Here is a 20030-nt window from a genome sequence, read left to right as displayed (position 1 = left end):
TGTATTTGTTGATGCTTTAATATCGCACACTTAGAGGGGCTAGCCTCAGAAAGAGGTCTTAGCAAGAACTTGGGGGTTCCTGAGAAATACTGGGTTTTTCATAATAGCTCATATGAACAGTATATGGGCAGTGGAGGCAACTCAGCAGTGAACTAATTTTGGGACTGTATTATGTAAACAAGGGAGATTTGTTGGCTCACTTTAAACTAAAGGGAGGGGATGGTAAGAGGGCTTGCAAGACATCTCACTTGGTAATGGGTCTGGTGTGCAAGCATGGAGAAATGGGTTTGGATTTCTAGCAGCCAAGTAAAAGGATAGTCCTGGTAGTGTGCATTTGCAATTACAGCATGGGTAGGGGGGTGGAACAGAGACAGGAGGGGCTCGTTGGCTAGGCAGCCTAGCTGAATCAGTGAGCTTTAGGCTTAGTGAGAGACCCTGATCAAGAAAAAAGGTGGAGAATAATTGTGGAAGACTGGTATCAACCTCTGGTATCAAGCTCTCTCTCTCTCTCACACTCTCTCTCTGTCATACACACACACATACACACACATACATGCACACACATACACACTCACATAGCACACTCACATAGCACATAGCACACACAAGGGAACAAGAGCTCCAACAAACCCTGAAATGTGAGCAGAAGACATTAGAAGAAGTACCAGCAAAGCTAACTTAAAATGGCCAGGGTCAGAGACAGTATCTATTGATGATTAGATGCCATCTTCTATTCCTCATCCTAAAAAGAGCAGGTAGAACAACTATATAGCCTATTGGTTTGTTTTGAAAGAGTTTATTGAGTATGCTGTAAGTTGGCAATGGGATGAGCTATAACTGCAGGACTACCTGTAGCCACAACCAAGCTCCAAAGTTTTTCCTGGGATCATTCCTGGGATTCACAGTCCCTTTCGCAGAAAATGGCTTGCTGTAGTGGTATAATGTCTAACTAAATTCCTGTTTGTTATCTGATTGTAATAACCTTTTATAGATATATGCATAACTGTTTTTGTTAGACACTTGAATTAGGTCACTGAAATTGTAATTACACTCTCAGTAGAGTTGCACTAATGAAATCCCACAGTTAGTGCTGTAATTAGATTGCAATATACACCAATAAGATGATGAATTTTTAAAATCCTAAATTTTAAATTCACTAAATTTGTCTGATTCACAATGCATGGCATACCGAAAGTCCTTTAGACTTTCTTTCTCAGTGAGCTTATATGAGATAGTATTTCTGCACACAACACGTGACAAATCTCATGACTGTTAGAATAAACATGCCCAGGAAGGGCTTGTGTGAGTCCCATACCTGTGCTGTCTTCATACACCACAGTCACAGTTTTCCAGTTGTAATAGAGGACCAGATCCAGGACTGCCCTGCTGATAGCTGCATAATCTGGATAGAGGTTGATGTAAAATAAGTCTCTGTTGTCCACCGAAGGGTGTTTCCAGCGAGTCTGAATGTGTGGAACTTCCAGAGCGTTGCAAATAGACTGCACAGCGCTGACAGAAGAGCTGTGGGAAGGGCCAAAGAGAGCAGCCACACCAAGAGCCAGCTGGTCACAAGCTGATAATATCCAAAGACAAGAAAGGGCGTGGTGAGGGAGGGCAGGGAAGGGGTGAAAAAGAGAGAGAGTGCTATAAATTCACATTCTCCTTACATGATTCTCTACTCAACTATTAGAGACCTCCTATAATTCCCATCTCTGTGTGGATATCTGCTCTTTCCAGCTTCCAATATACTTTGGATAATAAGATACTGATAAATGTAAATGCAGAGCTGATCAGCAATAAATCATAAGGCCAACTCCCTGCAAATAAAATGAGTTACTGGTCTCAGTTCATTACCTTCAGTCAGATGAAGGCTAAATCCTTTACTTGATCCCATGAGTACTCTGTGAGCTAACTAGCAAACCATTTGTCAAATGAATGTCGTATGAATTAAGTTCTGTCATATGGCAGGGTGACAATGGAGAAATTAGTATGGTCAGAGAATTCAGAAGCTCCTGTGGGTGACTATAAAATGCTTTGACTCCATTCCTTCTGAAACTCAGATAGGAATTCCAGATTATTTAAATATTGCTAAAGAGTACACATAAGCAGGGATGATACCTAATTAATTACAGAATAATGGAATGGCATGGCATAAAGGGATCTTTAGAAGACACTTGAGTCTACCCCACTCATTTCATATACAATGGACTTAATCATGGCCACTGGACAGTAATAGAGTTGAATGAGAACTTGAGGATCCCAGCTCAAGGTCAGACCTCTTTTTCTCTCAATTATCAGCCAAACAGAATTAAAGCACACATTTAAATTTTTATTTCTAACATTTTTTTTTTTTGCTATAAGAATGAAAGCATCCACTGTAAAAAATGAGAATATTTATAATACAAGGATGACCAAAGGCTCTTTCATTAGTCTGTTAACTTGAGATAATGCTTACTGATGTTTCAGGAAATGGGGACTGCTATTCAAGTATCATGTGATACACCGAAACCTTTATTGAATGAAAATGCACAATTTTCCCTAAGGTAGTGCAAATTCTTCAAGAGTGTTTTCTACTACGGGAAGAACAGACCACTGGGTGGGAATGGTGTCATTTACTGAAGCCATTCTTATACATTTAAGTGTTTAAACTCTTCTTAATTTTTGACTATATTAAGTAATATTTCAGTATTGATGGTTTTTTTCCTCTACATCTTAAATTACTATTTGATTTCTAGATTCTAGGTGGTGTTTGGCATCTACTACTAAAAGGACTTGATATTTTTAAATTATTTGATACATATTAACCAAATTTCCTTCCAGAAAGATTGGTTTATCTTCTCCCACCATGTAGAATAATGTCTAGTAATCGCATGTAAGTGGATGCTAAGTATAGGTTGACATACATCATTCATATTATACTTTTGTAAAATAAATTTTAAAGTTGTCAAGTGATGATAACTGAATAACTAAATTAGATAAAAAGATCTATATAAAGGAACTTGTGTTAGGGATTTTATAATTACACAGTTTTACAAAATTAAGTAGTGAACACTGTATGTTTCTGTAAGTTTCTAGGAGATGGTTTAGAGAGAAGAAAGAGTAAAATTTTGACAGCCGTGTTGCAGCCATCTGAGGGGCAGCTGGTGCTGCCATTCCATGGACAGCTTCTGACACTGTGCTGCTGGGCGCTGATTTCCTGCACCAGCTTTGACGATGCACAGCTTTCTGTGATGTGCCGAAGGTGTGAATTGTCACTGTCCTCCCAAACCCACCTCCGGATGTGTGTTCATTAGCCAGATAAAGTGTAAGCACGGGAGTACGCAAATTGTCTTATCCAGCGTGGGCAATGGATTGATATTTTTGTTAATATGTCGTGACTCTAGGATGCTAATATTTGACAGAAAATCAGTCCTTTAGAATTCTGTTTGTTGGAGTGTTTAATTTACAAGTATGTTTGGATCTTCAGATCAATTTTTTGTGGCTTAAAGTATCACTGTTAAATGTCATTGGCTTAGCTTCCTATGGTATTGTTCAACAGTATATGAGAGAGGAGAAAGAGACAGAGAGAGAGAGACAGAAAAAGAGAGAGACAGAGAGAGATAGAGACAAAGAAAGAGAGGTACAGAGAAAAGAGAGACAGAGATACAGACTGTGAGAGTCAATAGGCAACTATGGCCTGTAAGTAATCTCTAGCTTCATTCTTTAAAAAAAAAAACTTTTTTTGAGGCAGAGTTTTGCAATGTGGCTCTCAAATCCATGCTAGGCTGGCCCCAAATTCACCTTGGTCATTTTAGTGCTAGGATTATAGGCATATGCCACCATGTCCAGCCTTCTAGTCTAAGAAAAACATGGTTATTACACCAAGATTATGGTATATGTGGAAACATTATTAAGGTATTAATCTTCATCTACTTGATGAAGAAAGCTTTACATTTTGTTTGTAAGTAGCACTGTAATGCCTTCAGGAAACTGTTTCAGGCAAACACGTTCTCTGATGTAACAATGGCCATTTCTCTTAACCTTTATCATTCAGTTACTTGGGAACCACCAAAAGCATGGAGTTGATCATGTATGATTCGTGTCTGCAAAAACCAACGTGCGTTCTGGAAGGAAAAGGATTCTTTATAGACTCAAGATAAGCAGCAATCTTTGTTTTCACAAAATCTTTAACCTTGTGAGTAAGCAATGCCTTTGTCAGAGGCCATGCATGCCCCATGTGTATGGAATCCTTAGAGAACTGTTCTGGGGGTGTCCAGGGGATGTCTAAACCAGCCCCCACATTCCCTAAGATTCAGCCCACATGATGAAGCTTGCAGCCTGCTTATAAATTATATTATTTTTTGACTATTTGTCTTCTCTTCAGAAGAAAAGAGAAAATCAAATTGTGATTTGTTCTCACAGATTTAATCTTCATATTTTTATGATTTTGCAGAAAAGTGCAAAACCAACAACAACAACAAAATGAATAGATGTTAGATAAAACCAGCAGTTTGTAGGAGTCTTTTATTATCCCAGGCTTGACTTATGTATGTTCTGGGCACTTTTGCATGCTTGGTGGATGTGACCTTCCACAAAGTTTTATTTGACTGCACTGTACAATTTCATGGTGGTATCTCAGCTTCAGGAAGGAAAAACAGATCAAGCTTGACATTTTCCATTCACAGCTGAACCAGTTAATCATAGAGTGGAGGGCATTGAAGGATAAGCTAATCAGAAAGGCCCAGAAAACAGGGCTAGGCAGCGTCCATTAGGTGAGTCCAGATTGCATTGATCAGTGACATTGGGGACCAGGAATTCCTACAACCCATTTGCACTAAGAAGCCTACTTCGAAAAAGGGCAAGCAGTGAAAAGGTGACCTGTGCAGCAGACTTATCACCTGAAGTAGTTTTGTAAAGTGGAAAAATAGTTACCTCTCCGGGAGGCTTCAAAACTATCAAAAAGATTAATTCTCTGGATGTCATAGGTTAATGTGGTGTTAGGCATCAATGTTCGGTTTCGGTTAATACTGGTGACTGCAAACTTGAAAGCTAATTCTTCAACATTAACGGGCTCATTTTCCACAGTTTCAAAAATCCCTCCTGCAGAAGCAAAAGAGATGCATGAGAAACGTTAGACAGGTGAAGTACCGCTGTTTTAAAAGAAGACAGTAAAGTGTTAACAAAAGACCCCAAATCATAATCGACAGGATGACTAAAGTATATACAGAATCTAGGCTGAATGTTATCAGAATGTGTTACATCCAAACCAATAGTTCTAACTGCACACAGATGTTCAAGGTTTTAAATCCAGTATTGGATGTATAATACCTCTTAGATGGTGAATATATTCCAAATATTTTATACAACAGAATCATAGATAATAACTCAGTAGAAAGATTTGTGCTGTGTTTGACCTAAACATAATTTAAACTATATTCTGGTAGGTAATCCTGTCTTGGGATTTAGACTTTTCTATTGAAAACAGAGTTTCTAGGAGCTGGAGAGGTGACTCTGCAGTTACAAACACTCGTATATGGCTCTTACAGAGGACTGAAGCTCAGTTTCCACCCACACTGGACTGCTCATAATAACCTGTAAGCCAAGCTCCAGAACATCTGACACACTGTTGGAAGCCTACACTCATGTGCACACCCCCACACACTCATGTGCATACCCCACTCCCATACACTCATGTGCACACCCTACCCACACATACTCATGTGCACACCCCACCCACACATACTCATGTGCACACCCTCACATACTTATGTACACACCCTCACCCACACACACTCATGTGCACACCCCAAACCTCACACACTCATGTGCATGTCCCACTCACACATTCATGTACACACCCTATCCACAACACTTATTAGCACACCCACACCCACACATTCATGTGCATACCCCCACCCCAACACACTCATGAGCATACCCTCACCCCAACACACTCATGTGCATACCCTCACCCCAACACACTCATGTGCACACACTCACTCACACATTCATGTGCATACTCCACCCACACACTCATATGTACACCCCTATTCACCCATACTCATGTGCATACCCTCACCCACACACATTCATATGCACATCTCCACCCACGCAGGTACACATAATTAAAGATAAAATAAACCTGTTTTAAAAAGCAGACATTCTAGACCCTAACTCTACTGGGATTGGGGAGGGATGGACTGGGACAAATAGAATAATCCTACTCTGACAGTTTTCAGAATGAAAACATCTATTCTAGGTTTTATGGCTCAGATGTCTGGGGTCATATTCTATACATCATAACATACTCCAAAGCATATGGGTAGATTCAAAGAAAGGTTATTTTCTCTGTTTGAAAAATCATTTGAATATACCCCAAAGCAAACTTGTGTTCTAACTCTGGGGAAATATGTTCTTTCGTGCCCTAGCTTCTGGCATCTTAAACATGTGTATCTATCTCACTACAAACAATATCATCATGCTTGGCTTTCATCTGAGACTCCAACTCTGACTGAGTGAAACACTGGTATTGGATAGAGACGTGGTTAGCTGTATGTTCTTAATATTCTTTAAGTGCACCCATGATATTAACTCAATAGACACAGAACATTCCGTTGAAGCATTACAAACTGACCTCCGCTTAGCTAAGTCCTTGATTTACCCAAGTCTTTGTTTCCTCTGAAAATAGGCCCTAACTCCTGCCCATGACATATGAAATGTTCATAGGCTGCAATTTATTTACTCTCATTGTTCCTTATTAAGGGTCAGAATTAGGTATTTCTAAACTTTGTTGATTCAAGCAAATACACACAGACACAGACACACACACACAATCTGAAATGAAATGCACAAATAGTCACCATGTGCCTGATTTCTTTTTGTGCTTTCTCACATGGAGAAATCCAGTGTACAGATTTTAACTAAATGTAATCACACTGGCCCTATTTTGGAAGATTAGGTTTTTCAAAAAGCACATATATAGCTTTATTTATGACTTTATTTCTTAATCAACTACAGCATCTAGCTGTGAGAGATGAGAAGACCTATGGTAACCTAATTTGGCTTCTTTCAAATATGTTTCTTGCAATTATAGATCAATAGCTTGAACCACTCATGTATAGATTACTACTATGGTTCTCTATGAAACCATACTTAAGAATAAATGATGATGTCATGTTAACTCTCACTTAAGGACCCAGGGGAGACAGCTGTTTCAAAAGTAGTATCAGAAAATGCTATGTTTTCCCTCTGTCAATAACAAATGGGGAATCAGGAAAGGACTTTCATTTTCTTTGTGGGCTGAGTAAATGGTGGACTGACAGGTGAGGAGGTCAGGCAAGAAGCACTGAGTGGTCACAGGGAGATTGATATAAGATGAGCTCGTTGCTGTGGTCAAGGTGACCCACACTGAGGGCTTTTGCTATTAGAATTCCCATAGTAGTCATTGGCAATTGTTTACTAGTCTATCCTCTCAGCCCCAGCAAGGGCCATGTGACAGAGTCCATGTCACTCAGAATCTGACCCCATCAAGGCCAAGGCATCTTAAGATACTCAGGCTGCAACTATTTTTGGGGAAAGTCAACCTCTACCTGTGAGAAGAGCAGCAGCTTAATGGGCAGGGCAGGTCGTGGGAGGGGATACACTCCCAGATAAAGAACAGAAGTTGTGAAATGTGGACACTGGCTATATCTAATTCTTCTCTGAGATTTTTAAGTTATGGGAGGAAAATCATCCCAGAGTAGCTATTCTGTGTAGTTTTCTTCAAAACTTTATAACTAGCAGACAAAGTAGGAGATATTTTCCTGTTCTAGTCAATAAAAATGAAAGTCATAGTACACATTGTCACCAAATAATTCAGTTACAAGACTCATCTGTGACAAACTGTCTTTTCTTCTCTGTTCTTTTTTTCCTCTCTTACTTTTTGAGACTTGAGGATAGCCCATTTTAATAAGATATTTAAATCCTTCTGGGAGTGTCTTTGTGGGGCTAACTTCTGTCCTCATCCGTCTGGAAGCCAACTTGACAGGAAGGAAGACTCCTTCCTCAGTCATTGCTCTGTTCCTTCTCTACTCTTGTAGCCCATTTCCCCCTTGACTGTCCCTCTTTCTATAAAGGTCAAGGTACCTCTATGACTTTTGACCTCTCTCATTTGAGCTGAGCTAACCATAACTTCTAGTCCTAAGAAACCAATGAGCTGTGGACAAAGTTAGAAAAAGTAAAGGTAAGGTAAGGTATTTTAGGCCTTGATGTGAGTGGAAAAGACATCTATCCATTTATTTATTTATTTATTTATTTATTTATTTATTTATTTATTTGCCTATCTATCTATCTATATCTATCTATCTGTTTATTTATTACTTTCTAAGTTACTCAGGTAAGATCAGTGGGTGTACAAAGAGGGAACACTTTGACAGGTCAGGATGAACAAGCTTCCCTTTTTGGCTGTAACTTTTGAACATGGCAGATGGTGCCCAGGGGTACAGAAACCTCAGAGGTATGCTTGGCCATGTTTGCTTTCATCGCTTACATCTTATGAGGAAGAAAAACATGAGAAGTTTTAGTGAACTACCTTTTGTCTTTATTGTGATGTGAGTGCTACAGATCACACATCCATTCTTACAGCCTAGATGCAAGTGGGAATCAAACTCTCTGCCTAATCACAATAGGAAGGTGAGCAAGGGTCGAAGGGCATCATCAATACAGAGCCCCCTCTTTCTTCTCAACCCCTCCCCCAAACCACTTGCTGCTCAGTGTCAAAGCTCAGGATCCTTGGAATAACTGACCAAACACAGGGTTACAAAGTAGAAGTCGGGGTAGGCAGGGTTCTAAACTTTAGGTCCTTATGCCCTTACATAAAAAAGCTAGGAATGGTGGCATGCTTGTAATCTACAGGGGTGTAACTGAAGTTTTTTCCCCATCCTTCCCAGGCCTGCACCTGCTCAGACCCAAATAAACACACAGAGGCTTATATTAATTAAAACTGTCTGGCCTATTGGCTCAGGTATCTTGTTAGCTAGATCTTACATCTTAAATTAACCCATTCTTATAAGTTCTATACCTTGCCACGCAGCTCATGGCTTACAGGTATCTTTACATCTTGATTCTCGTGGTGGCTGGTAGTGTCTCCTGACTCAGCCTTGCACTTCCCAGAATTCTCCTTATCTATTTATCCTGCCTATACTTCCTGCCTGGCTACTGGCCAATCAGCGTTTTATTTATCAACCAATCAGAGCAACACATTCACAGCATACAGAATATCTCACAGCACAGGGGGATCCTAGGAGCTCACTGGCCAACCAGTCTAGCCTATTGGCAATGTCCCACATTCAATTAGCAACTCTGTCTTAAATATTGAGTTGGAGGGTGGTAGAGGGAGATACCCAGTGTCAACTTCTGGCTTCCACACTCACTTGCAGGGGCTATACACACCTGTGCATTCAGGCATATGCTGCACACTAAAAATATAGATTAAAACCCTTTTCTAAAACTAGAAATTGGGCTTTTAAGAATCATGCTCAGCCAGTGATGGTGGTGGCACATGTCTTTTAATCCCAGCACTAGGGAGGCAGAGGCAGATGGATCTCTGTGAGTTTGAGGCCAGCCTGGTCTACAGAGTGAGTTCCAGGACAAGCTCCAAAGCTACACAAAGAAACCCTGTCTTAAAAACAAAACAAAACAAACAAACAAAAGACTCTAGCTTTCTGTACAGATAGATATTTGTGCTCTTTGAATTGATAAGGGTAAAACTATATTTCTTATAAATACCAAAATAGGTATAAGTTTGGAAAATAGTGTGTGTATTTAGACTTGATTTTTGAAGACCTGTGGGTTTCCTGTGTTGATTTTTTTCCCACTGTGCTTTGCCTAGAAGAATAGAGGTTGGTACAAATAAGGCTTATACTTACTTATACTGGTATAATATATATATATTATATATACTTATAATGGTATAATATATATATATAGTGTATGTGTATATGTGTATATACATACATATGTCATATCATATCATATCATATCATATACTCTATGCTCCTGCACTTGAACACAGCTACAAAACACAGCCACTAAATAAAGAATATAAAACAAATAAGTATGTTCATGGTTTTGAGTTAATTTGAATTAAAATTCCTTTTTTTTCGTGAGTACATGTCATTATTATAACCTGAAGTGTTTCCACCCCAAATTGATAGACTGAATCCCTAACCCCAGTACCTAACATCTAGCGACCGACTATATTTTACAAGGTAATCAGGCTAAAATGAAGCAGCAAGGGTGTTCCATGATCTAGTCTGTTGTTATAAGAAAAAAGAAACTAGAGTGATTGGAAAGATAGTTCAGGAGCAGAGAGCACTTCTTGCTTTCAGAGGATCTGGCTTGATTCTCAGCACCCACATTACAGCCAACAAGAATTGCAACTCCAGTTCCAGAGGATCTGATACTTTGTTTTGGCCTCTGCAAGCACTGCGTGCACATAGTGTATGGATACACATGCAGGCAAGATACCCATACTCATAAAATAGAATTAAGTAAAACTTTAAAAAGGAAAAAGAAACTGGAATTCACTGCCACACAGTGTATACCTTCATACAATCATGCAGAGGACAATCTATATGAGGACAAACACAGCCAACATGGCAATGTGCAGGCCATGGAGAAGACAAGCCTGCCATTTCTTGATCCTATACTTCCAGCCTATATGACAGTGAGAAAATAAACCACTTAGTCTGGTTGGTTGGTTGGTTGGTTAATTGGTTGTTTTTGTTTGTTTGTTCTGTCCAGCCTTAGGAAGCTAGTGCATTCATCTTGTTTCTTTACCCCAAAGACTTTAAAAAGGAAAATGTTAATAGTTTAGTGTCAATCACTTATATCTAAACAGCACTTCCTTCTTGGAACTGTAATGTAAGATAAACAACAGGAAAGTCAATGTAATTCAGTTTAGGAGGCAGAATTCTACCATCACAGTGCATTTCTGTTGGTATTGATGCACCTTTTCACGACAATCACTCATGGGAACCACATATGGCAATATTGTGCACATGGAGGAAGTTGCCTACAAGGAGTCATGGTGGGTGGGGGTTGAGGGGAGGTCAACAGAGAGCTTTTGGTTTGTGCCAGATAATTTCATGTGGACTTAGAAGGGACTTGTCCACCATGACAAATCCCACTACTATTAGATTAACAACACGGCCACTGCAAGCAAATGGTGGCACTTAGGGAAGGCTGAGAATCAATGTCCTATTTCATGAGCCTCCTGAAATTACAGCTCAGCAATGGTGAGCATAGGTCAGCTTTCTTTCACTACAATAAAATACCCGAGGAAATTTATTTATGAAAAGAAAAGGTATATTTTGGCTCAGTGTTTGGGAGATTCTTGCCCATGATTTATTGGCTCCATAGCTTTAGGTTTATGATGAAGCAATAGATCATGGTAAGAGTGCTTGGAAGGCAAACTGCTTGCTTTGTGACCAGAAAGCGAAGAGGGGAAGAGTAATGTCCCCTTTGAGGATATTATTCCAACGACCTAAGGACTTCTCATAAGGTTCCACCTCATAAAAGTCCCCAGCACCCTGAACAATGCCACTCTGGAAACTACACCTTTAACAAATTGATCTTTTAAGGCACATACAACATTTGAACTCTAACAAGTAGTTTTAGAACTTTTCCTCATTCACAGGCCATTCTTAAAGAATTATAATGGAAAGAAGGCTGAAGAAGCATTGTTAAGATTCCCAGCTTAGCTCAAGAGCCAACTATTTCTTTATTTTCTTTTTGGCTTCCAAGGATATTCAGTAGGTGTTTCTGTGACCCGCCTTCCAGTCACAGTTTCTAAAGAGCAGGGACAACATGATGTTGTAGATACTGAGGACCCAGCTATAGGCATATAGCCATGGACCTTAAAGAATATAATGATGCTATTGCCCACCATTTCTTTCCTGGTTCCCTCTACATGGGGTTTAACTGGATGATGGATGGGAATTGTAACAATTATTCACTTTATCCCTCCAAAATTGTTAAGAAACTGAACCAGGGAATTAACTTCATTTAATGATGACAAAACCACATGAAAGTCATGACTTTAAGTACTGTTCCTATAAAAGGAATACTGTTTTGACTTGGCTTGACTTATAATAGTAAATATAAACCCTAATATCCCTTTTAGAAATGCATTAGACTCACATTGTGCATGCATACATATGAATAAATATATGCACATACACACACATACACACATACATACATAAACTTTGGCTGTTTTTGTATATGTTATGGTTCCTGAGTATTTTTCAGAATTTAATGATTCATCCAATGAGTCATTCTTATATCTAGTCATTTGTTTATAAAATGCTTTGCATGGTAAAAACCAGAGTTGTATGAGGCACTGGGAATACACCCATGTAAAATAGAGATGATCTGCAACAGCCAGGCATGATGGTTCATTCCTGTCATCCCAAAACTTGGGAGGCAGAGCCAGACAGTTCTCTGTGAGTTTAAGACCAGCTTTGCTGACACAGTGAGTTTCAGGCCAGCCCAGGCCTACATAGTGAGATTCTAGAGAAAAAGTGGGAGGGGAGAAAAGATGGAGGGAGGAGGAGAATGAGAATATGAACATGTGACTTTAGGAGCTGTTGTTTTAGATGTTATTCAGAGGTGGGAAGAAGGGCATTGGCATGTCTACTGAGAGGCCAAGTATGTTTTCACTAAAAGTACACCTGGGTAGGAATCTGAAAGAACTGAGACATGGACTGAAGATACTGAGAAAAGAGTGTTCTGCAGAGGAAGCAAAGTAATGAAAGAGAGGAGCTATTTTGGGTCATTTTTCAAGAGTGATATGGCTGCAGTTGACTGATCCAGACTTTGACCAGTAGAAGAACTCAATGAAGTGATGGAGGTAGATTGGAGTAGATTAAGGACTAAGGCTTTTATTCTAAGAGACGTGGAAAGCTAGCAGTAGGCTTTGAACAGAGTGGCTAAATGATGTATCATATCACAAAAGAATCACCTGGCTTCACTATTAATGAGGAGATTGATGAAATGGGCAAGAATCAAGCACAGGAAGATCTGCTCATGAACCTGTTCTACAAGTGGCTACTTCAGTAGTTCAGCTAAGAGATGATCGTGGCTAAATTCAGATTGTTGTTATTGACAGTGTGAAAAGAAATTGATGAATAGAGGGTAGCACTGGCAAGGTTGCCTGATAAAGCATGTGAGATGATAATGAAGGATGACATTGTGTTTGGAGATTTTAAATAGTCATTGATATTGCCGAAGAGCAGAGCAGAGGGAGCTTGGCTTGGAATGTGATTTTTCTGTGATGCCTCTCGGGTATTTAAGTGGAAATGTCAGCTAGAAAGTTTGCTATACTCATGTTGATGTTATACAAGTTGTTTCTGAATGTGGAAATTAGGGTGTAACTACAATGGAAGTAGTATATAAAGCCATTGTCCTGGAGAGAATCACTTAACAGCAAGTGTAGACAAACCAAGGAGTTCCTAGAGTCAATAAAAGCTGGAATATGCAGGGAGTGAATTACTTGGATAACATCAGGAGAGAGCAGGACACTGTCAGTTTGATGAATTTGGATTTCTGGCCTCTAGAACTATTAGAGAATGTATTTCTGTTACTGTACGTAGTCAAGTTAAAGGTATATGTGTGGGGGTGGGTGTATGTACATCTGTGTAGGTACACATGTACTTGAACACACACATGTGAGTGTGGAGGACATCAGTATCTTCTTCAATTACTTTCTATTTTGTTTTTGTTTTTGTTTTGTTTTGTTTGTGAGACAAGATCTCTTACAGATTATGGACCTCACCAATTCAGGTAGGTTGGTTAGATAGTGTGCTTCAGGGATCCACCTATCTCCTCCTCAGTACTGGGGGCTACAGATGTATTCTGCCACATCTGACTTTTTACATGTGTACTGGGCATCTGAACACAGTTTCTTGTGTTTTATTTAGCAAGAATTTTATTGGATAACCCATTTCAGTAGTCCTGAAGTTATTTGCTATAGTAGCTACAGAGTACTAATGCAATAACAGGTTGACTTATTTTTAATTTTTATTTCACTTTGAATGGATTAAAAATAACTAAATTTGTGGGGTACAGTACAATATTTTAATACACCTATATTTGTATACATCCATTTGTAAAATATGTACCAATCTGGTGTAAGGAGAATGTCTCCCACTTCCACTATTTATCATTTATTTTGGGTGAAAACATTCTAAAACTTTCTTTTGTAGGAAATTTAAATATATAATACATTACTAACTATATAGTTACCTCACTATGCTTTGAACACTAAAATTTGTTCTTCATGGTCAATTGTATTTTATAGCTGCCAACCATGCTTTACTTACATTTGCCAATATTAGCTGATTTTGATGATCCTATTTCTCTGTCTAAAGTGTCATTTTATTCAGCACTTTCAATAGCCATTTCTACCTCTCTGATTCCATTTTGCAAGTACACTACTTAACTGTATTACAGGATACATTAGTGATTTTTTTTATTTTTTTCCCTACTTTATTTGGAGTGTACCAGGTCAGATCAGGATATTATTGTTTGTGTTCTAATAAACCTCACACACCCCCAACTAACTGCTGTATATCCACTGTGACAAATTGTGAGGTCACTCAGAAAGCAAGGGTGACCTATTAAATGATGATCTAGAAATGGAAAGCTTCCAATGCTGGCTCCTGTTTTGCATTCATGAAGAATAACAACCATCCCAGAAGCTGTCAACAGAAAACAAGATGGCAATTTGATCCATTCCTTTGCTGATGGCTGCTCCTTAAATACACAATATTATATTGCCTCCCTTTATTGCCGCATCCATAATTCTACTTTATTGCATCATAAGCAATTTACTCGAGGCTCATATTTACTGCACCTTTAATCTCAAGGTTACACATTTAATTTCAAAGATTCCCTTTCACATCCAGCTTCTCTCTCCCTGACTTACTTTTGGGTACAAAAACTGTCTTAATGATCTTATGTAGATGAATTTGGGTAGGAATTTGGTATTCCATTACTTAATGGAAGAAAAATGGATAAGGAGAGTTTTAAATCTTTCAGAAAATCTTGAGTAAAGGACAGAGTTATAGGTCAAAGACAAGTGGAGCCTCAGTGGTCTGGCTGTGACCCAAACTTCTACATGTAGCCTCATATATCAGTGTCTTTTGAAAAGGAAGAATACATTTCATACCATACCTGAGATAACAACCACATTTAAATTCTTTCTTTGATGCTTCAAATAGATCTGCATAAGTTTGGTATAAATGCCCTTCAAGAAGGAAGGACACATGTCTATGAGGAATAACTGTCATGCTTTAGAAGGTGGCTAGTAAGGGGAAGGGTTGACTTCTGAATTGTTCTGCAGATGCTATGGGCAATTTTTCCTGATAAATGTGCTACACATTAAAAGCAAATATAATCATTCAGAGTAAAAAGCATTCTTATAGTCTTTCAATATTCAATTCATTTATGAAGCATTATTGGCTATGTGTTAATGTGTAGGGCAATGCTGGCACTAGAAGAGGACACAAGATGAAGGGGGTTTGGTTCTTTTCCTCAAAAGAGGCCAGTCCTAAGTGATGGGCTGCAGGAAAGGAAGCCATGTGCAGCAATCTGTTACTTAGTCAACAGAGCCTAAGCACATGCTTTTTCTCCTTCTACATGTAGTCTTTTCCTACTCTGTCAGCCAAGAGTAAACTCTTTCTCTGTAAAAGCACTGCAAAAGGTTTTGATTATTTGGAGGAATTTGTTTAGGATAGCCATTATCAAAAATAATCTAGAGGCTTCTCAAACCAAATCCAAATCTATCATAGGATCCAGATATCCTACTACTGGCAAATGAAATCAACATGTTGAAAAATCATGGACACTCTTGCATTTATTTCAGCATCATTTACAATAGAATATGGGATATAAAGACTGACCATGATTGAATGAATGAAGAAAACTGATATATAATATGAAGACAACTAATTAATATGCAGATATCATGTACATATACATACATTATATCTATCTATCTATCTATCTATCTATCTATCTATCTATCTATCTATAATGAAATCTGGGTTAGAAAGATGGCTCAGTGGGTAAAAGGTACTTGCCAACAAACTTGGTGATCTGAGTTTGACCCCCAGGACCTATATGATTGAAGGACAGAACCAATGCAAGCAAGTTGGCCTGTATTCTCCACATGCATATCAAGGCACATATGCCAAACTTCCCCAAATAAACATATTTTTAAAAGATCATTGAAAAGGTATAAAACCTTGTAATTTGTGACAATGTGTCCTGGCCTGGAGAATATCTTGCTAACTGTGGTAAGTGAAGCCCACAAATATCAATGTTGCATGATCTCCTTCATCAGTGGAATATTAAAATGTTGATCTTAGAGAATGATAATAGAATGGTGGTTCCCAAAGATTTGAGAGAGTAGGTGGTCTGGGGATGAAGAGGGGTTGGTGATGGACCCAGTATTATAGCTAGGTAGAAGGAATGCTTCTGGTGTTCTATAGCACATCTAGCTGGATGTAATGATAAACAAATATCAGACTGGTCTGAAAAAGGATTTAGCTTGTACTTGTAAAGACAGATTGCTGTGGAATGTCTTTCTGTATGCTGTGAGTATGTGTTGCTCTGATTGGCTGATAAATAAAGCTGTATTGGCCTATGGCAAGGTAACTTAGAGGCAGGCAGGAAATTCAAGTAGATAGACAAGAAGAAGAAAGGAGAGGCAGAGAAGAGACACCAGCTACCACTAGGAGAAGCAAGATGTAAAAGTACCAGTAAGCCACTGTCACATGGCACCGTATAGATTAATAGAAATGGGTTAAATTATAGGAGCTAGCTAGTGAAAAGCCTGAGCCATTAGGCCATATAGTTTGTAAGCCTCTGTGTGCTTACTTGACTGAGCGGCTGCAGGATGGGCAGGACACAGAAAAACTTCTGACTACATTTGGCTGTCCAACGAGTTGGATCAACTTTCCACCTAAAACTTAAGAGAAGTTAAAAAGAAATTCTAAAGTTCAGCTGAGAACAGCTTTCTACTTCGTGTCTCATGCAGGCTGAGATATAGAGATGCTAAGGTACAAAGACTCTGGGCTTGAGCACAAAATGGCAGATTCCCACCACAGTACACAGAGGTGTCTCCAAGCCACTGTAGCTGTGTGGTAGATTTAGCTTTTGCTAGTACAGACAACAACAGCAAAAACAGGTTTCTGGGCTACACGCTGCTTTGATAGAGGCACAGACCCACTGCCTCCCAGAGTTGCTGGCAGTGAATTATCTCCACCATGTTGGAAAGCTGAGGTGGTGGAGTCAGAAGCCAAGGCTGCTGCTTTTTTGTCCTAGTCATACAGTTTAACAGTTTAAAAATCTCTCCTAGTCAGAGAAGGATTATAGATTCACAATAAGAAAGATTCAGATCGAATAAAACTCTAAATGGTTTACAGTATGTGTAAAAATGTATGTAGTCTTGAAAGAGAGAAAGGAAAAGGAATATATGCAGTTATATAAAGAAATAGGTTTAAAAAATAAAGTCTTTAAAGAGACAGTAAAAGTAATACAAAAATTAAGCCACATAAAGATGGAAATCACACAGAGTCTCAATTATGTTGTCTTTGGGATTTTTAACTGCAGAAAAACATTTGATTGTAAAGGTTGCCAAGTTAAGCCAATATATATATTTTAAAGGTATCTTGACTTCAAAATTTGTGTCTAAGGATATGTTGCTTTGGAAAAGAGGTTATGCTTTTGTTTCTACAGAAGATGAGAACCTGTGGATTGCTTCCAGGCTAATATGATTCGATCAGCCTAGACCCCCTGAAAGGTCTCCAATGACAGCCATGGCCCAGGTGATCCAACATCCAAAACAGCTTCAAAGCAACTGGCTGAGACAATACAGCCTCACAGACTACTCCTCTCAGGACTTACCATAATCCTAAAATTTTCTTTGTGTCCCCATAAGATTACCAGTGCCCACAATCAGCAGGAAGTAGCCTAGAAAACTATGCCCACATTCCCAAAAACTGGATTATGGATATTTGTCTTTGTTTAGAGATTGGTTACAAATTGTTATTGGTTATAGTCAATATCTTTCTAAAGAAAAAAGGAGGATAGGATATAGCTATGATAGGATTAAAGGGTAGATTATTGAATCTACTTTTAAAGAGCAACAACTTGTGTAAAATGTTTTAAATTACAATAGATTTTAGTTTATTACCAATTTAAAGTTAATTTTGCTATACTGTATGTATATTTCTACTCTTGTTTAAGGTATCATGTTTGTACAGCTCATTTGAAATTGTAATGTATAATTAAGAAATACAGATTAATAATTATTCATCCATGATAATCAAACTTATAGTCATGTTAGTTAAGTTTTTTAGGTATACATAGATCTATTTCAATTAGGTAGGTACTCTTTAAACACTTCAAAGGCCTACAGAATGTAGCATTTAAAATGTTTTAAAAACTTAGACTTTTCTAAACAATGAGACATGTCTGCTCCTGGAAGCCCCAATTACTTCAAGGAGGATGATGGGCATTGAAGAAACTCATTATGGAATTTTCTTTCCTTATGGCAAAAGTTAGCCATTTGGGCAAGAAACTGTTCTTACCTGGACTGTTTGAGAAAGTGTTTTATCAACTGGACATGCAGGACCCATGGAAAAGTGACCACTGAACTTTGTAAGGTGAGATGGTTATTAAGGTTCCTGCTTTGCAGAAGAAAGTGCCAGACATTCTCTAGGACACAGAAAAAAGTGACTTAAAACTCTAGGCCTTTAGGCTTAAAATGGATGCTCCAACACTGCAGAGGAACTTTGGATGACTGTCCAGGCAGCAAGATCTCTCTGTCATTTCCAGAATTTTGGAAGTTGCTTACAATTCATTTCCTATTTACTTAGGTAATATTATATCCTTCTGGGGTCTTTGATGTAGTTGAAGACTAAATAGTTATAATTGTAGTTTTCCTTAGTCATGATAAAAGATAAATTAGATATGAAGCTTTAGACTCACAAATATAGGATAGACAATAGGATATTTTCTTTAATTTTGCCAAATACAAATAGACTACATATTGTAACTGTAATTCTTGCCTGATAACTGTTTTATTATTTGTAATTGTACTATGTTAAAGTTAAAACCTTCCTTTTTTATTAGACACAAAAGGGGAAGTCCTGTGGGATGTCTTTCTGTATGCTGGGAATATGTGTTGCTCTGATTGGTTGATAAATAAAGCTGCATTGGCCTATGGCAAGGCAGCTTAGAGGCAGGCAGGAAATTCAAGCAGATAGACAGGAAGAAGAAAGGAGAGACAGAGAAGAGATGCCAGCCACTACCAGGAGAAGCAAGATGTGAAAGTACCGGTGAGTCACGGCCACATGGCAACTTATAGATGAATGGAAATGGGTTAAATTATAGGAGCTAGCTAGTGAGAAGCCTGAGCCATTAGGTCATACAGTTTGTAAGTAATAAAAGCCTCTGTGTGTTTACTTGTCCGAGCGGCTGCAGTACGGGTGGAACTGCAACAGATAATTACTTAAACGTCATCATTATCTCATATACACATAAATCAGAATCATACTTCATAAAGATATAGAAGTATTAAATGTTAATCAAAAACTTTCTTGAGCCCAGAGCCCACATGTTCCTTGAGGGTAGGGTCAGTGTTAATGGGAACTTGCTGGGACTCTATTCCATGGCATGGACATAGTCCAGCATCCCCAGAAATGCCTGTGCAGTTGATTGAATGTTCCATCTTGTGCCTAAGCACTGAGCCACATGAAGCACTCTGTCCTGCCAACACAGAGGCCTGGGAGAGTAGAATGGTGATTGAAATATGTAGCAAGACCTACTGACTTTTCCCATTACTGACTTTGTGGCAATGATTATTTTTCTCTCTAACCATTACCTCCCATGGTCCCCAAGCACTTTCAAAGCTCCATTCTTCCTGGGAGATCACTCCTCACCAGACTGCCAGCACCTTCATTTCATGCAGGGATGGCTGGTGTCCTAGTCAACAGCGGGTT

General features: G+C 38.7%; 1 protein-coding gene across 12 annotated transcripts in view; it reads right to left on the bottom strand.

The window, feature by feature from the left end:
• The window catches only part of Grik1 (glutamate ionotropic receptor kainate type subunit 1), a 386759-nt gene that overhangs the window by 148934 nt on the left and 217795 nt on the right, over nucleotides 1–20030 (bottom strand). For 7 of the 12 annotated variants that reach the window (XM_059276868.1, XM_059276871.1, XM_059276869.1 and 4 more), the window contains exons 2-3: nucleotides 4912–5079; nucleotides 1316–1573 (exon numbers count right to left, since the gene is read on the bottom strand). The exons of 3 other annotated variants lie outside the window; for them this stretch is intronic. In XM_059276868.1, coding sequence (XP_059132851.1) covers nucleotides 1316–1573; nucleotides 4912–5079 — 426 coding nt within the window. The remainder of the gene's footprint in view (nucleotides 1–1315; nucleotides 1574–4911; nucleotides 5080–20030) is intronic. 2 more of the 12 variants (XM_059276877.1, XM_059276875.1) reach the window with 1 other exon arrangement.

The sequence above is a fragment of the Peromyscus eremicus genome, chromosome 12 (assembly GCF_949786415.1).
Source record: "Peromyscus eremicus chromosome 12, PerEre_H2_v1, whole genome shotgun sequence".
NCBI lineage: Eukaryota > Metazoa > Chordata > Mammalia > Rodentia > Cricetidae > Peromyscus > Peromyscus eremicus.
The sequence above is the reverse complement of the archived record's forward strand: the minus strand, read 5'-3'. Positions and strand labels throughout refer to the sequence as shown.